The sequence below is a fragment of the Eupeodes corollae genome, chromosome 1, assembly GCF_945859685.1.
Source record: "Eupeodes corollae chromosome 1, idEupCoro1.1, whole genome shotgun sequence".
Lineage (NCBI taxonomy): Eukaryota > Metazoa > Arthropoda > Insecta > Diptera > Syrphidae > Eupeodes > Eupeodes corollae.
The window spans coordinates 280,686,082-280,709,047 of NC_079147.1; the positions used below are offsets into that span (position 1 = coordinate 280,686,082).

Sequence of the window (22,966 nt, forward strand, 5' to 3'; positions counted from 1 at the left end):
AAAGATTTGGTAGGTATAGAAATCTGGAAGTTTCTGTCGAATTGTAGTTGGGGGATGGTGTAGTCTGTGTGCTTTGGAATTGATTCTAAGCACCTTAGAATTACGGAGTGGCTAATGTTGTTGTTAGTCCACTGCGACGAAGCATTGAGGCGAATAGCAGAGCTTGAAGCTATTTGTTTGCTAAACATGTGAAGAGGTGTAAGGTGTAAGACGGGGTCGTGCGAAGCGATCCGCTTATACATAGGCAGGCTGAACCTTGGACTTTATTTAACTTATACCTGTTTATACCTTTCTTTAAAGCAATCCACCATACTGCCACACCGTACGTTAAAATCGGTCTGATTACCGTGATTCTAGGTTGTAAACCCCATTTATTACCAATAGCTTTTTTGCAAGAAAAGAGAGCTACAGTAGCTTTTTTGACTCTTTCCTGTACGTTGCGTTTCCAATTTAGTTTTTTGTCTAAGACAAGACCCAGGTATTTAGCCTCGTCTGAGAATTTTAATTGGATTCCTTTAATATAAGGAGGGTTGACAAATGGAATTTTGTATCTCCTCGAAATTAAGACCAGATTGGTTTTGTGTGGGTTAACACCCAGTCCACACCGATCAGCCCAAAGTATTAGTCTGTCCAAGGCATTTTGTAAGAGTTCTTTTAGGATGTTAAGATGCTTTCCTGAAACTGCTATAGCAACGTCGTCCGCATAGGCTATCACTCTGAAACCCTCCGCATCCAGACTAGTTAGGATTTCATTCACCACTAGGTTCTAAAGGAGAGGGGATAGAACACCACCTTGCGGTGTCCCTCTACTAACGAATCGTCTTCTAGAAGAGTTGCCCAGTTTTGAGTTAATTATTCTGCTAGTAAGCATTAAATGAATTAACTCCCGAAGCGAACTCTCTACATTTAGAGATGTCAGTGCAGATGTGATTGCAGATGTGTCCACGTTGTTAAAGGCACCTTCGATGTCAGGGAAAGCAACCATAGTGAACTCTTTATGATGGAGGGAATATTCGATAGCGCGTACTAAAGTGACCCGATTTACCTTTACAGTAGGCATGTTGAGATGAAGACAGAAGCCTTGTATCGGTACGTGCCCTTAAATGGATATCAATCAATCTTAACAAGGTCTTAAGAAGAAATGATGATAGGCTTATAGGATGTAGATCTTTAGGATTGACTTGGGAGCATTTACCTGCGAGTTTTAGGAGAATAGGGAAGGATTAAAGAGGAGATACCGATGCATCATATCAAGTTTTGGATATCAAAATGATAGGAAAAAACAGAGTTGACATTACGTCCGAAATTGTGCTCAAGGTAAAACTGATGTGCATTTCTAGAAGTACGAGTATTACGGCTGAATTCTTTGAGGGGGGGTGGGGGTAATGCAACTAGGTAATTCGACAGAACAATGTTTATAAAAACAGCGGTAGAACAACGAAAGTCATGAAACATTGCGGCGGTGTTCGAGAGATGTAAATGTTTCGATAATAGTTCTATCGTCTATCATTTTCAAAGCCCTTTTTTGTATCCTATCTAAAAGGCTCAAACTTGTTTTAGGGGCACCTGCCCAAATATGTGAATTATATATTCGTGTTTCGGACGAATGAAGGCTTTTTAAATTACAGCCAGATCAGAAGGGTTGACAAATTTCTTGCACCGTCATAGAAATCCTAAGCAACTAGCAGAATTTTTGGCAATATCGAATATGTGATCATTCCATAATAGATGATATGTGATATACAAGGTGTCTCAAAAGTAAGTTCACATTTGCTTATCTTATTACGTGAAAGCAACTACTCTGCCTTTGTAAATCAGATTATTGAGCGCTTTCCAACGTTCACCAACATCTTGTTTTCCGATGAATCCCATTTTCACCTGAATGGGCATGTAAACAAGCAAAGTTGTCGTTACTGGAGTGCAACCAACCCAAAATAAAAACATCAGAAACCGCTACATTCACCCAAAGTCACCGTAGGGGAAGCGATGTCGGCGCGAGGAATTGTAGGCTCCTACTTTTTTGAAGATGGAAGGGGACGCACACTCATAGTGAATTCAGAGCGTTATGTGGAGATGTTAGACGAGTTTTTCGTACCCCAACTGCAAAACTTTCCTGGTTACAACCAAATAACATGGTTCCAGCAGAATGGAGCAACTTCACACACGTCTAACAGATCTCTGCCTCGAGTTCGAGAAATTTTTCCGAACAAATTAATCTCCAGGTGAGGTGACATGGATTGGCCTCCACGGAGTTCCGATTTAACGCCTATTGATTTTTTCCTGTGGGGTTATGTCAACTCAAAAGTTTACGCTAATAAACCGACTTGACTTCCCTGGCATAATTAAAAGAAAATATCCGTCATGAAATGGCAGCCATCACGGATACTACCTGCCGAGCTGTCATAGGCAATTTTAGTGCCCGACTAAATGAATACCGAGAGCGCAACGGTTTACATTTGGACGATGTTATTTAAAAAAAAATAAATTCCCAAACAGTGTACTTCAATATAAAATAAACATTTTTTCAATAAAGCTAAGACTTTTCTTTTAAAAAAAGATTTAAATGTGAACTTTCTTTTGAGACACCTTGTACATACCGAGTACTGAGAGTTGATTAGTTTCCTGGATGCAAGTGCCGCTCATGGATAGCGGCATCGGGGGTGAGTGACGCTTTAACGACATGAGACAGCATTGAGTCACCTAATCAAATTTCCTCTTAATTAAAATTGGATTTTATAGGACCAACTATCCCTAACTTAATGATATATATAAACCTTAACAAAAAAAATAAAATCAAATATTAATGAAATTTCTCAGTCTCCATAACGACGGTTTAACATCCGCCTTTGGTTATTTTGAAGAGTAATCATCTTAGTAAGCCAATTGAGATGTTTTTTAAATTTCTTTTTAACTTGAAATAAACATCCTCTTAGATGTTTTTTAAACCATACTCATAAATTTGTCTACAAATCATTATCACATCATAAGTGGAGTAGTTGATCAGATACAAAAGTGAAGCTTCCATGAGCATCACTATTAGTTTGTTTGGCGTTCATCGAAATATTATTATAATATGATTTTTTTGTAGCACTTTAAATAAAGTCTTTTAAATTACAAAATTGGAATCAAAACTTTAATTGGACGCAATCAAACTTCAGTAATGTACTGATAGGAGTTACAAGCTTCTCGATTAGCTTTAAGGCGCCTCTTTTCAATGGGTTCATCCGTATTTAATTATTTTTTCTTTCTCCAGTTCAACCTTTATCTTATGTGTCTTATAGCCTATTGTTACCAATAAAGCCCCTTAAAATGAGACATATAATTTAAGAATTATTGAGAAATAAAACAGCAGTTTTTTTACAATTCACAAATAATTTATTACTCCAAACTAAATACACATGTATTCATTTATGTTAATTTAGAAAAAGAATCAGGTGCAACAATATACGAGTATCGGTCCAAATTAAATCAAAACAAAATGAATAATTCCTTATGAATTTAAAGTTTTATAAGTGAGTCAGCCGCATTAATTATAATAAATTATCTACTTATGACTTATGACGCACCTGTTACGGTTTATCAATGTATTCACCGCAAATTAAAAAAAAACGGAAGCATAATTGATATAATTATACCAACATATATTTAAAAATAGCACAAACAGTGCAGACATATTTTTGTATGGCCTCCCAATTCACAAGTGTCTTTTAATAGTTGTTGTTATTTAAAGCTAAACGTTAAAATAATTTCGTTTCTTTCTCTTTGGTTGAATGACTTAATGAAATAAACAAAAATAAAGTTGCTCTTTTTGTTGAGGTTTTTACAAAAAATATCAAATCAAACATCAATACCTTATCAATAACTGATAAGATACAAATTATCTTCCCACAATTAAAAGCATTTGGCTTTATTTTATTAACAATAAGAAAGCAACTACAGTTCCATAAGAAACGCCAAAGAATCGATTGTTCGTATTTTAGATGTTAAAAAGGTACAATAATCCAATATACTAAAAATAAACAAATCATTTATGCTATTAATATTTTGAAAGTTATTTTTGTAATTCGTTATTAATAAATGTGCAATAAAGATAAAATATGTTGTGTAGTTATTCCATCGATCAGATTGGTTCAAATATTAAAAGCGCGTAAATAACTTGCATTTCTTTTTGTAAAGGTGAAAACATTTTTTAAATTTTGTATTAATATACTTACCCAAGATTAATTTAATAGCTTAAACTTAATCGGGGTTATCGGAACTCCAAAGAAATACTTTTAAGTACGCTAAAAAGCAGGTTTTGGTTTTGATTGATAATTAACGATAGTTATTCAATGTATATTCTGCAACCAGCTGTTTTGATCTATTTACCAGTATTAATGACCAGTTTAAGTCAAGCCTATTTTAATAATTTTAAATTGAATTATCTGTTTAAAAGTATAGATTTTATTTGAATGAGCTAAAAGTTTACTTTTTTAGTTTCTTTCCGCGGTAGTTAATTATTCAAATCAAGAAAATTCGTATTATTTTAATTTATTCTTTATTATGGATTTCCTGACTTATTTATGCTAATTAATTTGAATGCTTATTAGTTTTTAATTAATTGAAAGAGAGGTTAAGGAACTTATAAAATAAACAAATTATTAAGATTTATTAATTTAATAACACAAAGTCGTGGTCAACGGTTAGCAACTAACATTAACTCATTATGAAAACCGTATGTCACCTAAGGTTCAAAGATGTTTTGCTTTTAATCAAAGCGCTTTATTTGTTGTTAAGTTGCAGTGCAGGTGGTCACATAATTAAGCCATTACATTTAAAACAGGTTTTTTTATATTATTCCATGTAGATATTTTATGAAAATGTCAAATGCTTCAAAAAGTACAAAAATGTTATTATTATTATGAAAGTAAGCAAATTACTAGGTTTTGCTAGAGGTAAAGTTAGGAACGCAGTTCAATATTTAAAAAAAAAAACACCAAACCTTTGAGAACCTACCTCAAAAAAAGCCACGAAAAACGACTTCGTCTGAGGACAGAACATTAGTTAGGCTTTCTAAAGTGAATCCATTTTTAACATCCGTTTTATTAAGAGCCCAAATGGAGGAGAACTATGATGTACAATTATCAGTAAGAACCATACGAAGGCTACTTCGAGAAAAAAAATTTGAATGGACGAATCGCTAGACGTAAGCCCAACCTGTCAAAAAAAATATTACTCGAAGAATGAGGTTTGCTAAAGAACACCTTTTGAAAAGTCCAAATTTTTGGAACTTGGTCGTGTAGTGCCACGAATCTAAATTCAACGTTTTTGGCAGTGACGGAAGGTATGTGGGGCGTCCTCCATTGAAAGAATTGAACCCGAAATACACAAAAAACTGTAAAACATGGAGGGTTTTCCGTGATGGTTTGGGGATGTTTTACATCATCTGGAGTTGGTCAATTGGTGCAAATTCATGGAAATATGACAGGAGAAATGTACAAGGACATTTTGGACAGTCATTTAAATAAGGATTGTGCTGACAATTTACCGTTAGCCTGGATATTTCAACAGGAGAACGACCCGAAGCATTACGACCTGCAAAGCCTGGATCTGAACCCCATAGAAAATCTATGGGTGTGTTCATTGCTTGTAGGTACAATGCAAAAAAGATGCCCAGAAGTAATAAAACAGAAAGGATATTCAACTAAATACTATCAGCATAGAAGGTAAAAAAGGTGCCCTCAATAGGGTTAGTTATTTATAAACGTACTTCATTTCAGATGGTTTAATTACAGGTTCACTTCCAAAATCAATTAAAACAACATATAATTACTGTAATAAGTTTTTCAACGATATATTTTAAAAATAAAATATCATCTGAAATTCTGGTTACTATAAATGTATATTTTGCATAAATAAATTAATTTAACATTGTGCTAAGTTTCTTCATTTTTAACGAAATCTTTTGCTATATATTGATGGCTTTATTGGATGACCACGACTGTACATAGACACACAACTTAACAGTTTTAGTACTGAGAACATTAAGAAATATTAATTATTCTAATCCAAATCTTCAAAAGAAAATGTTTACTTTTGTTTGTATGTTTTAAGTTTATTTTTTACAAATAAGTCATTTCCATTAAAATTCAAGGTAAATTAATTGTTTTTGTAATTAATTTAAATTTATATTTTATTTTATGCTTTTATAGCTCATCTGACATCGAATTGTATTTGTTGAAAATATAAACAGACGAAAACATAAGGCATCACCATGTCACTGACCGACAAAGTATTCTTTCAGCTGGTGAGTTTTATTGGAATATTTTTATTTATGACATACGAGATTGGCAGCATGATACAATATGATTGATATATCGAAATTTATTGAATTTAAATAAAATTAAAATTAAAAAATTTAATATACAGCTCAGTACTTTCTTTGACGCAAAAGGCTGTGAGAGCAAGAAAAGCATTTGCTCAAAATCAAAAGCTTTTGCAATCAAATTATACTTTGCCTACCTTTTAAAAGTTTAAGTTAGAATCTGAATTTAAAATCAATTTGTCACGTCAGGGTTTTTGAAATAAAACTTTTAAAAATTCCACACAATTTTTAAGTTTTTCAAAAAAATCTTATTGGTTATAAGTCTTAATCTGTCCTAGATTTAGAAAACCGGATAACGGTTAGTTTGTTAGTTTTAGTTAGCAAACTTCTTTATAACAAACATGTAACTATTGAGAAAGCTTCTAAAGCATTTATGACTTGCATGAAAATTTAAGGGATGCAAAACAAATATCCTGAAATGCATATACGCCATTATGGTAAACAACTTTCATTACCTATGGTGTTGTTGTATGACACAGGAGAACTATGGTAAAGACTTGAAAATAAGTAGAGAAAATACAAAGACTGGTTTGCTAACTATCCCACAGTGAGTGATCGAACAAAACTCAGCTAAGAATGCTATTTTATATTGAAGTTATATATTGAAGCTGAAAGGAAATATAAAGAGTTCTACAGAAAGGGTCTCAAAAGACCTTAGACATTACAAGATTTTCAACACTTTGGTATGGTCAAAAAATATAACTTCGAAAAAAACTTTAAAACGAAATTAAATTCACCTGCAATTAAAAAAAAGACAAGTCTTCAACTGCAAGCTGAATAGACACTTTAGTATTATGACTAGTCAGTGGTGCTATGGATTTTTTATGAGTACTAGGAGATACCTCAAATACTTGAATTCCTTATAAGAACTTATTTCGAGGCATACTGTGGAGCGAATATAATATCATCTGGTAGTTTAGAGCTGAGACAATTGAACTTTAAACTATGTTCTGGGGAACATTGTGGTTCCGCAGGAGAGTTGTCGAAAGTTTCTTGAAACCTCCAAAAGATTAATAATAAATAAAACTAGCTTATGTCCCAATTTTAAAAATTAATCGTTTTCAACCTTCATCAAATTGTTTTAAAACATCAATAAATTCCCTAGGACACTCCTTTATTAATAATACTGAACCAACTCACTTCTTCCCTAACTGTGCACCAGTTGATTGTTGATTGATGTTTTCCTTGCTAGTGATGAAAATTTTGTTAAATGTAATAGTCAATTATCCGTTCCTGAGTTTTCATATTCTGACCATTATATTTTAAACACTTGACGTAATTTCGATAAAAAATCACAGCACTCGTTCCAGTATCGTGGTTTTCGTAAAATTAATGTTAAAAGCTTATTTAACCAATGTATGTCGATGGATTTTCATTCAATTTACACCACATCCCACGTAAACTATCAAATTGAATACTTTACATAAGTGATTAAAGATCTTTTTAACAAACATGTTATATTAAAAAGAAATCTCGAAGTTGTCCTTGGCTCTGTGCGGATATACCTAATAGTATTAAGGCTAGAGATGTCTCATACCGTCGTTGGAGTCGTTTTGGTTGTCCAGAAATGCTGCTCAACTTTAAACGGTCACGTAATTCTGTAACGAATGTGATCAAGATTGGGAAATACAAATTTTATAACAATTTAAGTTTAGTAGTACGCGTGGCATGATGGTTAGTGCGTTGGACTGTCAGTCGTTCTTTGACTTCCAGCGAGTGAAGAAGTGTAAATCAATTTTCTTTTTATTTGCAATTTAAATTTAAAAGTGTTTGAGCAGTGGCTAAGTTGGCATTGTGCCACTGTTTTATATAAGTAATCGGTAGCCTAGTGGAGGTGGCGTCCGAACACAACGCCAAGGGTCGTGGGTTCGAATCCCGTGCGGAGCGCACCAAAAATATAGAAGCTTTTTTTCACAATCGTGAAATCGTCGATTTTATAGATTGGGAAAAAAAGCCAATGGAGAAGGAGAGGAAAGCAGGGGTATCGAAAGATACCTCTGCCAATACATCAGGTGATGTAAGTGTTGTCCAAGCAGCGGTACAAAACATCACCGAAACACAATCAGACCATACATCGGACCACTGGGCAATAGTGAAGAGAAAGAGGCAATCTCCCAATTTGGTGAAGCGGACCAATCCTGCTAAGCGGAACGCCAATAAAATAAAAATGCAGGCAAAAACGAAAGGTGTGACGTCAGATCACGAAACCTCAGAAAGTGATGACGCTGGGAGCGTAGACTACATCTCAGAGGGTGGAGAAGGGCAGTATAGGTCTCCGAAATATAGGAACAAGATCCTATCGGAGCCAGAACCGCCAACAAATAAATCGTTGGAGGGGGAGGTGGACCAAATCCTCCAAGAAGAAAATTCACTGATGGCGGCCCTGCAAACTAAACAGGCAGCCATCAGTAAGTTCGAAGACAGCTTGAGGAAACTAAAGGAGGAAATGGAGCCACTCCTCAGCCAACTTAAGCTGAAGCAGGAAGCGCGCCGACAACAAGAGGCAGCGCAACGGCAACTGCAACAAAAACAACAGCAGCAAAAACAAAAGCAGCAAAAACAACCACAGCAGCAAAAACAATCACAACCCAAGCCCGCTAATAAAAACACAGGAGCGGAGCAAAAGAAAAAACCGCCATCAGCAGTGACAGGCCCGGATGTTGAGGGCCCATCGACATCAAGCAAAGCAATGCAGCAGCAACAACAGCAGCAGCAACAACAGCAGCAGCAACAACAGCAGCAGAAACAGCAGCAGCAACAACAGCAGCAGCAGAAACAGCAACAGCAGAAACAGCAGCAGCAACAACAGAAACAGCAGCAACACCAGAAACAACCACAGCCCAAGAAGGAGAAGGTGCCACCTATTAGGACCTACCGGGTTGACATACAGGACATAAAACAGGTATGTAAGTCGGCCACTAAGGGCAAATTTCTTATAAAAATTTTGAATGAAAAAGAAAAGAGCTATTCGGTCCAGTGCTTCTCACTGGCCGAATACAAGCTAGTAAAAGAGTTGCTTAAAGAGGCCACAGCTGAGTTCTTCAGCTACACACCCAAAAGTGAAAAGTTTAAGACGGTCCTTCTGAAGGGCATAAGTTCCTGCACGGAACCGGAGGAGCTCTTAGCTGAGCTCCGCCAAAAAGCCAGTGACGATCTCGATTTTATCGGGGTCAAGCCTTTCACTACGGTGAAGTCCAGGCGAGGGGGTTATAGGCTTCCAATGTTCCTCGTAACATTATCGCCCCAAAGCAGTTTTAGTAGTGTCGAGAGAATCGAATCTCTCGACAATCAAGCTGTACGCTGGGAGACATTAAAAAGGCACGACGACATTCTACAATGTACGAAGTGCCAGAGGTTTGGCCATGCCAATGCTAACTGCAATATGCAGTTGCGTTGTGTGAGGTGCGGAGAAACCCACAAAGAAGGAGAGTGCAAGCTGGGGAATGAGCGGGTTGAGGATTTGACCCTGCTCAAGTGTGTCCTTTGCGGAAACCAAGGGCACCCGGCTAGTTATAGGGGTTGCCCTAAGGTCCAAGAAATTAAACAAAAACAGGCCAGTCAAAAAGCCGAAAGAAGTCGAACAGTTCGACAGGCTCCAACACAAAAATTCGTGGATCCCAAATTCTCTTACGCCCAAATGGTGTCAGGGAGTGGAAACACGAGACAGGCTCCACCAACGGTTGCCCCAAAGGCCCCTGTGCCTAAGGCACCAGAGGTGCAGCCTGACATTGTAGCCTTGTTGTTGAGCATTCAAGGTCAACTAACAGGACTGCAAAGTCAGATAAAGGAGCAAGGCAAAAGGGTAGATCATCTCTACTCTTTGTTGCCTGGCCTGGCGCAATTTAGACCATAATGGGCGCGCTGCCGGAGACGCGCCTAAAAGTCCTAGCTGTGAATGTAAATTCACTGATTAGGATTGAACGAAGAGCCAATATGTTCCAATTGTTGAAAGACTACAGTCCCGATGTGTTTATGGCTAGCGAAACTAAGCTAAACCACAAACACAAATTGACTCATAAAAATTACAATATCGTAAGAAGAGACCGGCCCGACTCCACTCAAGGGGGTGGTGTCGCTCTCTTTATACGAAAAGGCATTAATTATAAAGTCATATACAACAATGAATTGCGAAAGCTCAAGACGCTAGAAGTTTGCGTTGTATGCATCCCTCTCACTCAAGGGAAGCGGATGTATATGATTGCGGCTTATGCGGCTGGAGCTCCGCAGGTTACTTACTTTGCTTCAGAACTCGAGATTCTTTTTAGGGAACTGAAACTGAGCTTGGAAGAAAACTATTTCATCTTGGCCGGTGATTTGAACGCAAAACATGAAGATTGGGGAAATCAACATAGTAATCCCAGAGGTAATCATCTTTTTAATTTGATGAATCTTTACAGCGTTGAATATGGCGTCGACCTGCTGGCTACTGAAAGGCCATCGTATCCAAGAAGCGGCTCCTTTCTGGACCTTTTGCTGTACGACACCAGACTGACAGTTACAGACAAAGTGGGTAATCACCCGCGAAACTGCTTACAGACAGTCGAGTACGACAGTGATCACTGCGGACTGGCTGCTGTAATGCAGATTCCGAACGAACGCGTGGAGTTGGAGGAATACGTTGCAACGCACTCTTACAATTACAGTAAGATGCGTTGGCCTCGTTTCACCAACGCCTTAGCGAGAGAACTTCGTTCGAGTGACATAGCCCCACCAAACAACAGAAACCTGACAAATACAGAAATTGACCAACATTTACAACAGATGGACGAAACAATAAAACGAACGATGGAACGGACAATCCCAAAGTACAAAGAACGGGATCAAATGGACGCTTACAGAAACGCGACAATTGACGCACTACGTAGGCACAAGAGTGGCTTACTGACAAGACTCAAAAACTTGTACAGACGACTTACAGACCCACGCGACTTGGAGGTTAGGACACTGAAATCGTCAATAAAAAATGTCAATCTGTTGATTAAGGAGAACTACAGGTTATCAATTAACAAGTACTGGGACCGCAAGATCCGGTCAGTTAATTCGAGTGACCCTGGTATGTTCCCCAAAATCAATAAGATATTCAGAAAAAAAAACGACAATGACCTTCCGTGTCTTAAACTCCAAAGAACCGAAGAGAACAGAGACGTACTCAGGACAGCGCAAATAGATCCAGAGGAAGCCATCTTTGACGATGACTTTTACATAATTGAAGATCCGAAGGAAAAAGTGGAGGCGGTGGGAGCTGCTTTCCAGCAAGTGTACAAGGTGAATGTTAGCATTCGCCCCAACCACGACCTGGAAAACAGAGCCCTACTTAATCACTTTTACCTTCGAAATGATATGACACAATGGCGATCTGAGAACCGCGGTTTCATGCGGTTCAATGACGATTCCTTGGCAAATGCCATAATCGCCGAGCAAACGGGACCAAGTCCCTTGTTAGTGACGAAGGTTGAGCTTCAGCTCATCTTTAATTCAATAAAAAACAAAAAGTCAGCAGGTGTCGATGGTATATCCAACGTTGTACTTAGACATTTACCGATGGAAGCAATTGACATTTACACCACGCTCTTCAATAATGCACTGAATAATGCATATTATCCAGTGCATTGGAAGACCGCTGTGGTTCATCCTCTCCCGAAAAAGGGAAAGGACAACTCCAACCCGTCAAATCTTCGGTCGATAAGTCTTCTTCCGAGTATCAGCAAAGTTTTCGAAAAGATCATTAATAGGGCTCTGACTAAGTGGGCTGCGGACAACAAAATAATTCCGGATAAACAGTTCGGGTTCAAGGCGGGTCATGACACAATTCATGCTGCGTCTAAACTCGTTTCTGATATCCAATGGAATAAATCAAAACAACAATGCACAGGTGCTGTTCTGGTTGATTTGGAAAAGGCCTTTGACACCGTATGGTTAGACGGCCTTTACCTAAAACTGAACAGGCTTGGCATAAGCAAGCCATTGTTGTATATACTTTATGATATGCTTAACGGTAGAAAGTTTGTTGTCAAAAGTGGCAATGTAACTTCTACCACAACATTCTCAATTAAAAATGGTCTTCAACAGGGAGCGGTGAATTCGCCGATTCTCTTCAGCATTTACACCAGCGATCTGATAGGTAGTCTTACAAAGGCAATTGCGTACGCCGACGATCTAATTGCGTACAGAACGGCCCGAAAGGTTGAGGTTATTAGAATTCTCTTGCAGCGTGATTTCGACAAGATTCAGCGATATTGCGACGACTGGAAACTGAAAATAAATGTCCAGAAGTCAGAGACAATTCTGTTCCGGACTCCGTTGGCTAGGGCCACGAGGGATACGTGTAAGAATTGGCGCAAGATGGTCATCGTTGATCTTCACGGGCAGCCACTGGCGAGCAAAAGTGTAGTAAAGTACCTCGGTATCTGGTTAGATCAGTATTTATATTTCGACAGACATATAAATGCTGCTCTGACCAGGGCCAGAGGAGCCTTCGCTCTGACGAAACGGCTGTTTTTTAGCAGTCGGCTTGACCCCAGAGTGAAGGTAATTTGCTACATGGCCCTCATACGGCCAATGATCGTTTATGGTTGTCCTGTGTGGTTCAACGTTGCCCCTTCCCAGATGGAGAAGTTTCGGGTGTTCGAGCGGCAGTGTTTACGACGCTGTACCGGCTTATATCGAACAGCCGAATCTTCTTATGTGCATTATTATTCCAACGAGGTCCTGTACAACGGGGCTCGAATCAACAGAATTGACAATTTCGTGATAAAACTCGTTCGAGGTCACATTGCAAGAGCTATGTCTTCGACCAACAATTTAATTTTCGGGGCGTTCTATCCGAACGACGAGTATTTAGAGAGTGCGCGCTTGAGCGGCTTCATTCCACCAGAGGCATTCCTCTTTTTAGACAAATGCGGTCTGATACAGGATAGATTGGCAGTCCCGTTAATCTACCACGTCAGACGAAGAACCGTGGATAGGCGACTCCTGTACAATCGGGACGTCATGGCACAAGGTGGAGCAGAGCTCCTTCGGTTCAGTAGGGCTGTGTCCGAACGGGACCGAACTGATAGGGTGAAGCAGGAGAACCAGTTTTGGTGGCTTCAATCGGCACTTGATAGTGGGTAGTCGGGATGGGGTTTTAAGCCTTGGCCGGCTTACATACTTGTTTTATAGTTTTAGGGTTTAGTTTTAAGTAGAATAGGCATGGTGGCACAAAAAAAAAATACAAAAAAAAATTAATTAAAAAAAAAACAAAAAAAAAAAAAAAAAATTAAAAACAAAAAAAAATCAAAGAAAAAAAAAAAAAAAACAAAGAAACAAAAAAAAAACATACAAAAAAGACAGTAAAATATAAAAACAAAACACGTTAGATTTGCTGCTGTGGTTGTTCTAGTTTTAAGTAGTTTATAGGTAGAATAGGTAGTTTAAGTTAGCTTTAAGTTTTATTTAAGGACCTAATTTTAAGTAGTTTTTTAAGTAAAAATAAAAAAAGGACCTTGATATTAGTTTTTTCTCATAATTTTCTAATAAATACAAAATAAATAAAATTAAAATGAAGTAAAATAGATCTTAGGGCCGAAAGGCATTAGTTTTAAGTGTTATAGTTTAACTTAGAGTGTCCGTATGGGACCATTAAGTTAGTTGTAAGTTATGGATAATTAGGCTAGTTTTATGAACTTTTGTCTAGCTTTAAGATAGGTTTAAGAATGAATTAATAAAAATGAATTTAAAAAAAAAATAAAAAAAAAAAAAAAAAAAAAAAAAAAGTGCGTTGGACTGTCATGCAAGGGGTCTAGGGTTCAATCCCTGCCTGTGCCACCTTAATTTAAAAAAAATTAATTTTCGCGGGTACTGCCTCTTTCGAGGAATTGACAAATCCTTCAAGAGTAATTCTTGTCATGAAAAAGTGCTTTTTCAAACTAGCCGTTCGGATTCGGCCTTAAATTGTAGGTCCCTTCCATTCCTGACAACAGTACTCGCACACAGGAATGGTTGAGAGTTGGAAGTCACTAGGCCCTGGTTCACAACGGACTGTTGCGCCACCCCATTTGATTTGATTTTTTGAATAAGTTTAACTCAGATCGGTTGTCAAAGTTTTTTTGGAAGCAAGTTAAGAATATTGGTTGGAGAAAAGGTTGAATCTTATGATGATAATTTCGATTTGGCAGGTTCCAATTCAGTGATATGTCTTCTAGACGTGCAGAGAATGATACTACTAACGACTTTTTGATATGTGCCGTAGATGATTTATCAGGTAGGTAAAGCCATTTTCTCCATAAAATCTAATTTTACCGGACTTGACAATATTCATCCTGACTTTATTAACATCCTCCTACTTTCCCACATAACGCCAACTAAAAAACTTATTTACTCATATATGACCAATCGTATGCAAGCGTGTCTTGTAATGGTAGAATGTCTTCGTTCCTCCCTGTTAATAATTGTGTGCCTCAAGGATCAATCGTTGGACCTTTACTGTCTTCATTGTTCATTAATGATCTGCCCTCTGTTTTGTCTTACTGTCAGTTTCATATCTATGCAGATGATGTCCAATTGTATATTAGTTTTCCTGAGATGATGATTAAGGATGCGATATCTAAAATGAACATTGATTTACAGGCTATATATGATTGGTCGATAGGGAACGAACTTAAACTCAATCCTGAAAAAACGAAAGCTCTTCCAATTTCAATAAACAAACCAAACCCAGATAATTTCCTTCACGTTATGTTGAATAATTGTGCCCAAGTTAGAAATTTAGGTTTGGTCTTTAACAACAGGTTAACTTGGAATAGTCATGTCGATACAGTTGTGTCAAAGATTTATTCCTCACTTAGAGGACTATCTGTTACTAAATCCGTACTACCTACCCATATTAAATTAAAGCTGGTAAAAGCACTTGTCCTACCTATAATAACATACGGTTCTGAGCTGTTTGCTGACCTATTCTCAATCAGCTCACAAACTAAAGGTGGCATTTAATGCAATAGCTCAATTTGTTTTTAACCTAAGTAGGTTCGATCATGTCACTTTTCAAGCTCGTCAGCTTTTTAATTGCGATCTGGTAGCTTTCTTCAAATATCGTTGTTGTATTTTACTCTTCAAATTGATTGTTAAGACACCAAGTTATCTATGTAACATACTTAATTTTTGTGTTTCTAGTCGTTCCATATTATTGCGCTCCACCTTTACGCGTTTGACATCGCGCAGGCAATTTTTCGTTCATGCTGTTAGGCTAACCCTCCCAGTCAAATGAGGTCTAGACTCGAAAACAGAAAGTTTTAACCAATTTGTTTTGAATATTTCTCAAACTTGAACTGAACATACATACTTTAAATTAATCATTTTCAGATAACTTTTAATTGACATGTCTTTTTTTTCGATCTGAAATCTTTAATTCTTAATTTAAGTCAATTTTCAATGTATAATTATTTTTTTGTTAATTTTGTTCTCAAACGTTTGTAAATATTTCTTTTGTTGATTGTATCTCAAATTAATGTTTTATCTCCTGTATTATTTATAAGTTCATCTGGATGTACAGCTGACATACAAGTAAATAAATATCAAATATCAGATATTTTGAAAAGATCAACGAAACTTTTACAGTTTTGTAGGGAAAATCCATAGCAGTTTTTCTAGCGAGGGATAAACTGATATTTTTGAAAAGAAAAATAGATTTCTGGCTTAATTGTATACAAAAGAACAATGTTGAATGTTTTCCAATTTTACATGAATTCTTACAAGAAAGCTTGTTAGAGCGCAAAGCAGATATAAGTCTATAAAGAATACCCTGAATTTGCCAAGAAAGCTTTTGTCAAATTTTCTCCCTTTTGTCACAACGTAAGCAGGTTTCTTGATATATGCATACTTATACCAAAACTAAATAGAGATCAAGATTGAATGCTCCCAATTTATATTTGAATACAACAATAAAACAATACAATAAAACAATGAAACAATTTTATTCAACACACTTACTTAATATGTTAAAAAATAAAAATAAACTTTAAAATTTGCTGTTTTCATTTTTTACTATGGATAAGAGTTGGGAACTCGCAAAATATTTGTGTTCAGTTTCGGAATCTTAATTAGACTCATAAGTTATCTTATATGTAATGAAAATTTTCGAAAACCTAGTAACATACTTGAATGACTAACTAGCCATGTTTTTTTCGCTTTTTTAAAGATGTATGTGTTAAAAACCTGACGTGATAAAGAAGTTCTTTTTCAAATAGTATTGTTTTGTTTGTGTGTTAGAATAAAAATGTAATTCTATTGCCAAGTGATTTTATTGAAAGCAAAATTATTGTTACTATATTTAAAGTGACTCAGAATAAAAGGAACATGATCTTAAGCATATAGCCATTGAAAACCTTGATTAAAACCATATTTTTGTAATTGCCATACTCGTTTAAGAATTCTGAATGTGCAATATTTTGGTTCTGTAAAAAGTCTAACTGCCAGTCAAAATCAAAACCTTTTATTTTTCTTATCTCCTTTTGTAAATTAAATTTAAAAATAAATCTTTTATACAACCCACAGTCAATCAGCGTCAGCAAAGCCCTCAATCCAATGGAAACACCACTCAAACTTAAACACGCAAGATCAGCAATTATATCAACTCATCGAACCAAAGAGACCAAATCGTTTTGGGCTGTTGTTACAAAACAACCATTGATGGAAAATCAATTTACAGCATGGAAATTTTGTCATCTAGTACATAAAGTATTACGGGAAGGTCACCCAAGTGCACTTAAACATTCACGCAGTCATAAGCAAATGATACACGAAATGGGAAAACTCTGGGGGCATTTACAAGACGGAGTTGGTAGTTGTATACAAGCGTATACAAAACTTATCGTAACCAAATTGGAGTTCCACGAAAAAAACCCTAATTTTCCCGGAAGCTTATTGATCGACTTCAAAGATCTCGAAAGAGTAGCTGGTGATGATATAAATTTTTAGTAAGTATTTAAATTTTGGATTTAAAACAAAAATTACTTACATTTTTTTTTCTTTTCTAGCTTTCAATTAGGAGTAGAAATATTCGATTATCTTGACGATATAATTGCATTGCAAACCAAAGTTTTTACATCAATAAATACATTCAGAATGTCATCCATGACGCCGCAAGGTCAATGCCGTCTTGCTCCATTAATTCCCCTTATCCAGGACTCCAATCCTCTCTACGATCTATCAGTACGTCTTATGTTTAAGTTGCACGCTAACTTACCAAATGATATTTTAACCGGACACCGTGACCGTTTTCGAATAGTTTTTAATCAATTGAAAACATTCTATGATGCCGTCCGTCCGTTACAATATTTTGCCGATTTGATACAAGTTCCACATCTTCCACCACATGCACCAAATTTCTCATCCAGTGTAGACTTTGGTAGCTACATACCTCCAGTTGTGGTTGTTCCTCCTGAACCAGAACCAATTGTTGATAATTTAGTTGATGTAAGCGTAGAACAGATGCAAAACAATCGTGTAGAAACCCCAGAAAATCCCCAAATCGATTTCGAGCGTTTACTGCAAGACAGAGAGGAATTCATACGCGAACTTCAATTCGAAATTGAACGATTGAGGACATGTGTTAAATCCATGACAATAACACATCGAGATGAATTGAATAACTTGGAGGAACAAATCTCTAGATTAAATTCAGAATTAGCTAATGCTAACGAAGAGTTAGTCACTATGAGAATTTTAAAAGATGATCTTGAATTAAAACTCCAAACTGCACCAATTCTTGAACGTAAGTTTTGTTAGAAGACTATTAAAATCAGAAATTGTAATTTGATGGTAAATCTTTTTTTTAGAAAAAGCTACTGCAGAACACGAAAGAGCCAACATTACGGAAGAAAAATTCAACAAACTCAAGAATATGTACACGCAAATTCGGGAGGAACATATAAATTTACTGAGGCAGGTATGATTGTTTTAAGATGTGAATTTTTGTGTAGACCGAAATCAACTACAAAATCAAAACTTATTTTTATTTGAGTTTGCAAACGTTTATAACTTTTATTAATTTAATATTTCTAGCATGCAGAAGCTTCAAAGCAACTTAACACAATTAAAAAACAAAACACCGAATTAGTTGCAGAAAAGGAATTAATTAAGGTCCAATTAGATGAATTTGCAGAAAAGCAAATTGAATATGAACAAGTATTAAGCAAAACCACAGAACTTGAGAACCAAACAAAAGATCACAGCGTGAAGTATGAAAATCTTTGTGAAGAACATAAAAGTCTTCAGCGTCGTTTCGATGATCTGCAAGTTGATAAATCCGCCGAAATAGCTGAACTCAAAGAAAAATCCGCTATGCTAGAAAATCAAATTATTCAATCAAAATCAGATGCTAATGCTTCTTTGGAGCAAATTCAAAGTGAGCTATCATCGAAAAGAGAAGAATGTGTTCAGTTATCAGCTCAATTAGTACGTTCAAATGAGGAACATGAACAAATTGTGAATGAATTGAAGACCACAAATAAGGATTACGAAACAAAAATTGAAGCCCTTAATAGTGAAATTCAGAATGCAACATCAAAAAAAGAAGAACTTATGTTATCCCAAGCGAAACTTGAACAGAAGAGCAAGGAACTTGAAAGTGATTTTCAAGAACAAATTCAGAAGCTTGAAAATGCAATACAAGAGAACAATGTTAAACATGACGAAGAATTTAAAACTTGTAAATTGCAGTTTGAGACCAGCCTCAATACTAAGACTCTAGAAATGGAACAAGAAATTTCAAAAAGAACCGATGAGCTAAAGGTGGGTTTTGTACAAATATCTATTGTTGCTATTTCTTTATTTTGTAGAACATCAAAATAGTTAAAAAGTTTTAGACAAATATTTACAAATTTGAATCTTTTGATAAACTTTAAGAACGGTCCCAAGAATTTTAAATGTTTTTGAAACTTTGAATTTTTTTTTATAAATTTTTGTTTAAATTCACAGACAGTTAAGACCAATCTCGAAAGGTTATCAGAAGAAAAAACTTCTCTGGAATGTGATATACAAGATTTAATTCACCAGCAATCAGAACTTGACAATAAATACAAACAGTCCTTGGAAACAATAGCGTCACTGCAATCAACTTTATCCGCTACCGAAATTCATGGTGAAAGTGCCCTTCGAGCTTTGTTAGAAGCTTGCATACGATCTTCGGAAAAATTAGCAATTCGTGCTAATACCGAAAAAGAGTTTTCAAATGTTGCAGGAACTTCTACGTATTTCATGATGTTAGCCGAAGAATTACAAAACACACTCAATGAACTTCAGATTGTATACGAAAAATATTCGGATGATAAATCAGCAGTTGAAGGGTTTTCCCGAAAAATTGTCCTCACAGGACATTTACTTTCAATCATTCAAATTCAAGGAATGACTGTTTGTAATACCGCAGCAGATATTGAAGCTGGTGAAGGTATAAATAATATTATTTTTTATTTCAATTTAATATTAATTTTGTAAATTTTTGAAATTTGTTCATCGATAGAAATATGCAAAAAGTTAAAAACATTAGACACGGATATCAATTCAATGTATCAGGCACTATTGCAATTATCGGAACCTTCAGTTGTTCTTCCGAAAATTGTCACTTTGAAGGAGAAAATAACAAGTATAACGGGAATGATACATGATTTAAGTACGAAATCTGATCCAAGTGGTCAATTGGGAGATTTAGTGGAAAATGAATTAGCAACTATGGATAAAGCAATTGAAGAAGCAGCTTCGAAAATTGTCGAACTACTTTCCAGCTCGCGAGCTTTAGATTCTGGCATTAAATTGGAAGTAAATGAACGTATTTTAGATGCTTGCACGAGCCTTATGCAGAGTATCCGGATTTTGGTTCAAAGAGCAAAATCATTACAAGCAGAAATAGTTGCCCTTGGAAAAGGTAAGACAGTAGTAATGGGTTTATAGAGAAGCAAACATTTATCATAATTTTTTTATTTTTCTAGGAAGTGCATCAGCCAAAGAGTTTTATAAAAGAAACAACCAATGGAGTGAAGGCCTTATATCTGCAGCTAAGAGTGTAGCAACTGGTGCAAATCTTCTAGTAGAAGCCGCCAACAAAGCAGTATCCGGGGAAGCAAAACATCACTTAGACATCATTGTAGCTGCTCAAGAAATAGCAGCATGTACTGCCCAATTAGTTGTAGCCAGTCGTGTTAAGGCTCCTCGAAATAGCCAAAAATTAAACGACCTTTCTACAGCATCACGAAATGTCACCCAAGCAACCGGTACTGTTGTTGCAACAGCCAAAGACTGTAGTCAACATTTAGAAGATTCTAAAGACTTCGATTTAAGCAAACTGACAGTACATCAAGCTAAAACATTTGAAATGGAAATTCAAGTTAAAGTATTAGAGCTCGAGCAGGCTTTACAAACCGAACGACTTAGATTAGCAGCATTCCGTAGGAAAAATTATAGAAATGATTGTGATTAATTTTTTTCATTATATTGTTAAGCATTTATTTAAAAGTAAAAAAAAAACCATTTCATAAAGTATGTTGTTAAAAACATACAAGTTTATTGTGTAGACAACAATAAATGATGATAATAATTGATTATGATGATGAGATATTGTAAAATATGGTTACTTTTTTTGTATTTTTATGTTTAAGCAAAGTTAAAAAATTTTATATTCAAACAAAATATAAAAATTATTATATTTTTACATTGTTAACATCGAAATTATTTTTCAATTTCAAATATTTTTACACACATACCCTACCCATGTTATGTAGGGTATAAATTGTTCTATTTTTAATTGTCAATAACGTTTATCTATTTATTATTAAAACAAAAATACGAAAATATACCCAATCGAACGAATTTTATTTGTATAATATATTTATTATTATCATTCAAAAATAAAATTAAACGAAATAAAAATAAAATACTACTTCACACAAGACTGCCAATCAGAAAAAGAAAAAAAAACATAATTAAGTAATTGAATTTCTTTTACAAAAATATAACAACACCGGTTACCTTCATTTTCTAAAAAATTGACAGAAAATAGTTTTGCAAATAATTTTTTACTAAACATTTATGACACAAAAAATTTGTTCTTGGGATATTATAAAATAAAGTTAAAAACAAATTAAAATACAAATACAATAAATGCAGAATGTGACTTAAATTAAAAAATAAAATTGTGTTTTTATTTTTCACTTCTTTGATTAGGAGAGCTTTCAATTTAGGATAAATGCCAAGATAAAACATTTCATTGCATAATTTAATGTATTTTCCAAAGCTAAGAAGTTTTAATAATTTTAACGCGAACAAAAGATCCATATTGCTGATATTAAGGATAATGTACTCGTTTTCGAATAAGTACTCAGAATGAAAAGCTTTGACTTAACAGAATACTTATTTGTTTTATAATCAATATAAAATGGTATTTATTAACTCAAGTTAACTTAATATACCTATATAATAGAAACACAAAGTAATAATAACAATTATCTTATGCTTAATGCAATGAAGTATAGTAGTAAAGAAAATAAAAGCATGTCCAATCGGTCATTCATATAATTATCTGTTGTCAGTGTACTGCTTGGCTTGCAATTGTTCCGGTTAATTCAAGCCCAGTTTATCCGTTTAGCTGTTGAGACAGGTCAATTATTATTGTGCAGTGTTTGTCTTTTATTTGCACTTTGTTCGTATACAATTATAAATCCTACTCCTATTAAATTCTTGTTTATTATTCATCCCGACGCTCGACACACTGTTTTATTTTTCTTATTTAGGGCGTCCGTACATAAAACAAAGCCTACAAAATTGAGAATTCCTTTTAGGAAACAGAATAACCGTATAATAAGACATATTGTCATTTCCCTACACTTCGTTTTGAATGCAAAATGTATATATGAACAAAAAAGTGTTAATAAATAAAATTAAGAAAAAATAAAACGTGCTGACTGTCATCCTACAAACATACATAATTTGAATATTACAATCATTCTTGATGGGCTCTCCTAAAATAGCAAAAATACCCCTATTCTGAGATAATTAATCTCCTTAATTAAATAAACAAAACACATAAACTTATTATCTTCAAACTGCAGCATGAACATTATCACTTCAAAGATTCTTAATTTGCCTTGCCTATATAGCCTAACCTGCCCAGTGCCCAGCCTATAGCCTACCGTCCAAAGGTAACAGGCAAGCAGCAATAAAATGTATCTGTTTAATCTCTCTTAACGACATTTACCTATTTGTTAGCTTTTTTTAGTTTTTGTTTTATACTTTTAATTTTTGTATCGACTCATCGTTCTAGCTTGCAAACAAATGAAGCGAAAAAGTGAAAAATAAACAAATTTCCTCATTCATCTTGAAAGCCGTATGAAGTTGAAGGGCATTTTGTTTTTATAATTCTGAGTTTATTTCATATTTCGTTGGTAAAAGCAAAAGTAAAATCAAAAGTAAAATCAAAAAACAAATAATATGCAAATTTTTGTCTGTGTTTTGAATTTGGATGAACGATGAAGTAAAAAAAAAAAACAAAATAAACTTGTATTTGAATTGGTCAGCAATCAAAAACCGTTGATGTTAGCTCAACGGTCATCATGATGATGAGTTTGTTTTAAGCCA

The 22,966-nt window shown here is 35.3% G+C and overlaps 1 protein-coding gene across 1 annotated transcript in view; it reads left to right on the top strand.

Annotated features, from left to right (window-relative positions):
- The window catches only part of LOC129938555 (huntingtin-interacting protein 1), a 31,466-nt gene extending 9,829 nt beyond the window's left edge, over window positions 1–21,637 (top strand). The window contains exons 2-9 of the mRNA XM_056046186.1: window positions 6,192–6,286; window positions 16,895–17,316; window positions 17,377–18,113; window positions 18,178–18,287; window positions 18,404–19,132; window positions 19,319–19,787; window positions 19,860–20,261; window positions 20,326–21,637. Of these exons, the coding sequence (XP_055902161.1) occupies window positions 6,254–6,286; window positions 16,895–17,316; window positions 17,377–18,113; window positions 18,178–18,287; window positions 18,404–19,132; window positions 19,319–19,787; window positions 19,860–20,261; window positions 20,326–20,813 (3,390 nt within the window). The 5' untranslated portion in view covers window positions 6,192–6,253 and the 3' untranslated portion in view covers window positions 20,814–21,637. The remainder of the gene's footprint in view (window positions 1–6,191; window positions 6,287–16,894; window positions 17,317–17,376; window positions 18,114–18,177; window positions 18,288–18,403; window positions 19,133–19,318; window positions 19,788–19,859; window positions 20,262–20,325) is intronic.
- The last annotated feature ends 1,329 nt before the right edge of the window (window positions 21,638–22,966 follow it).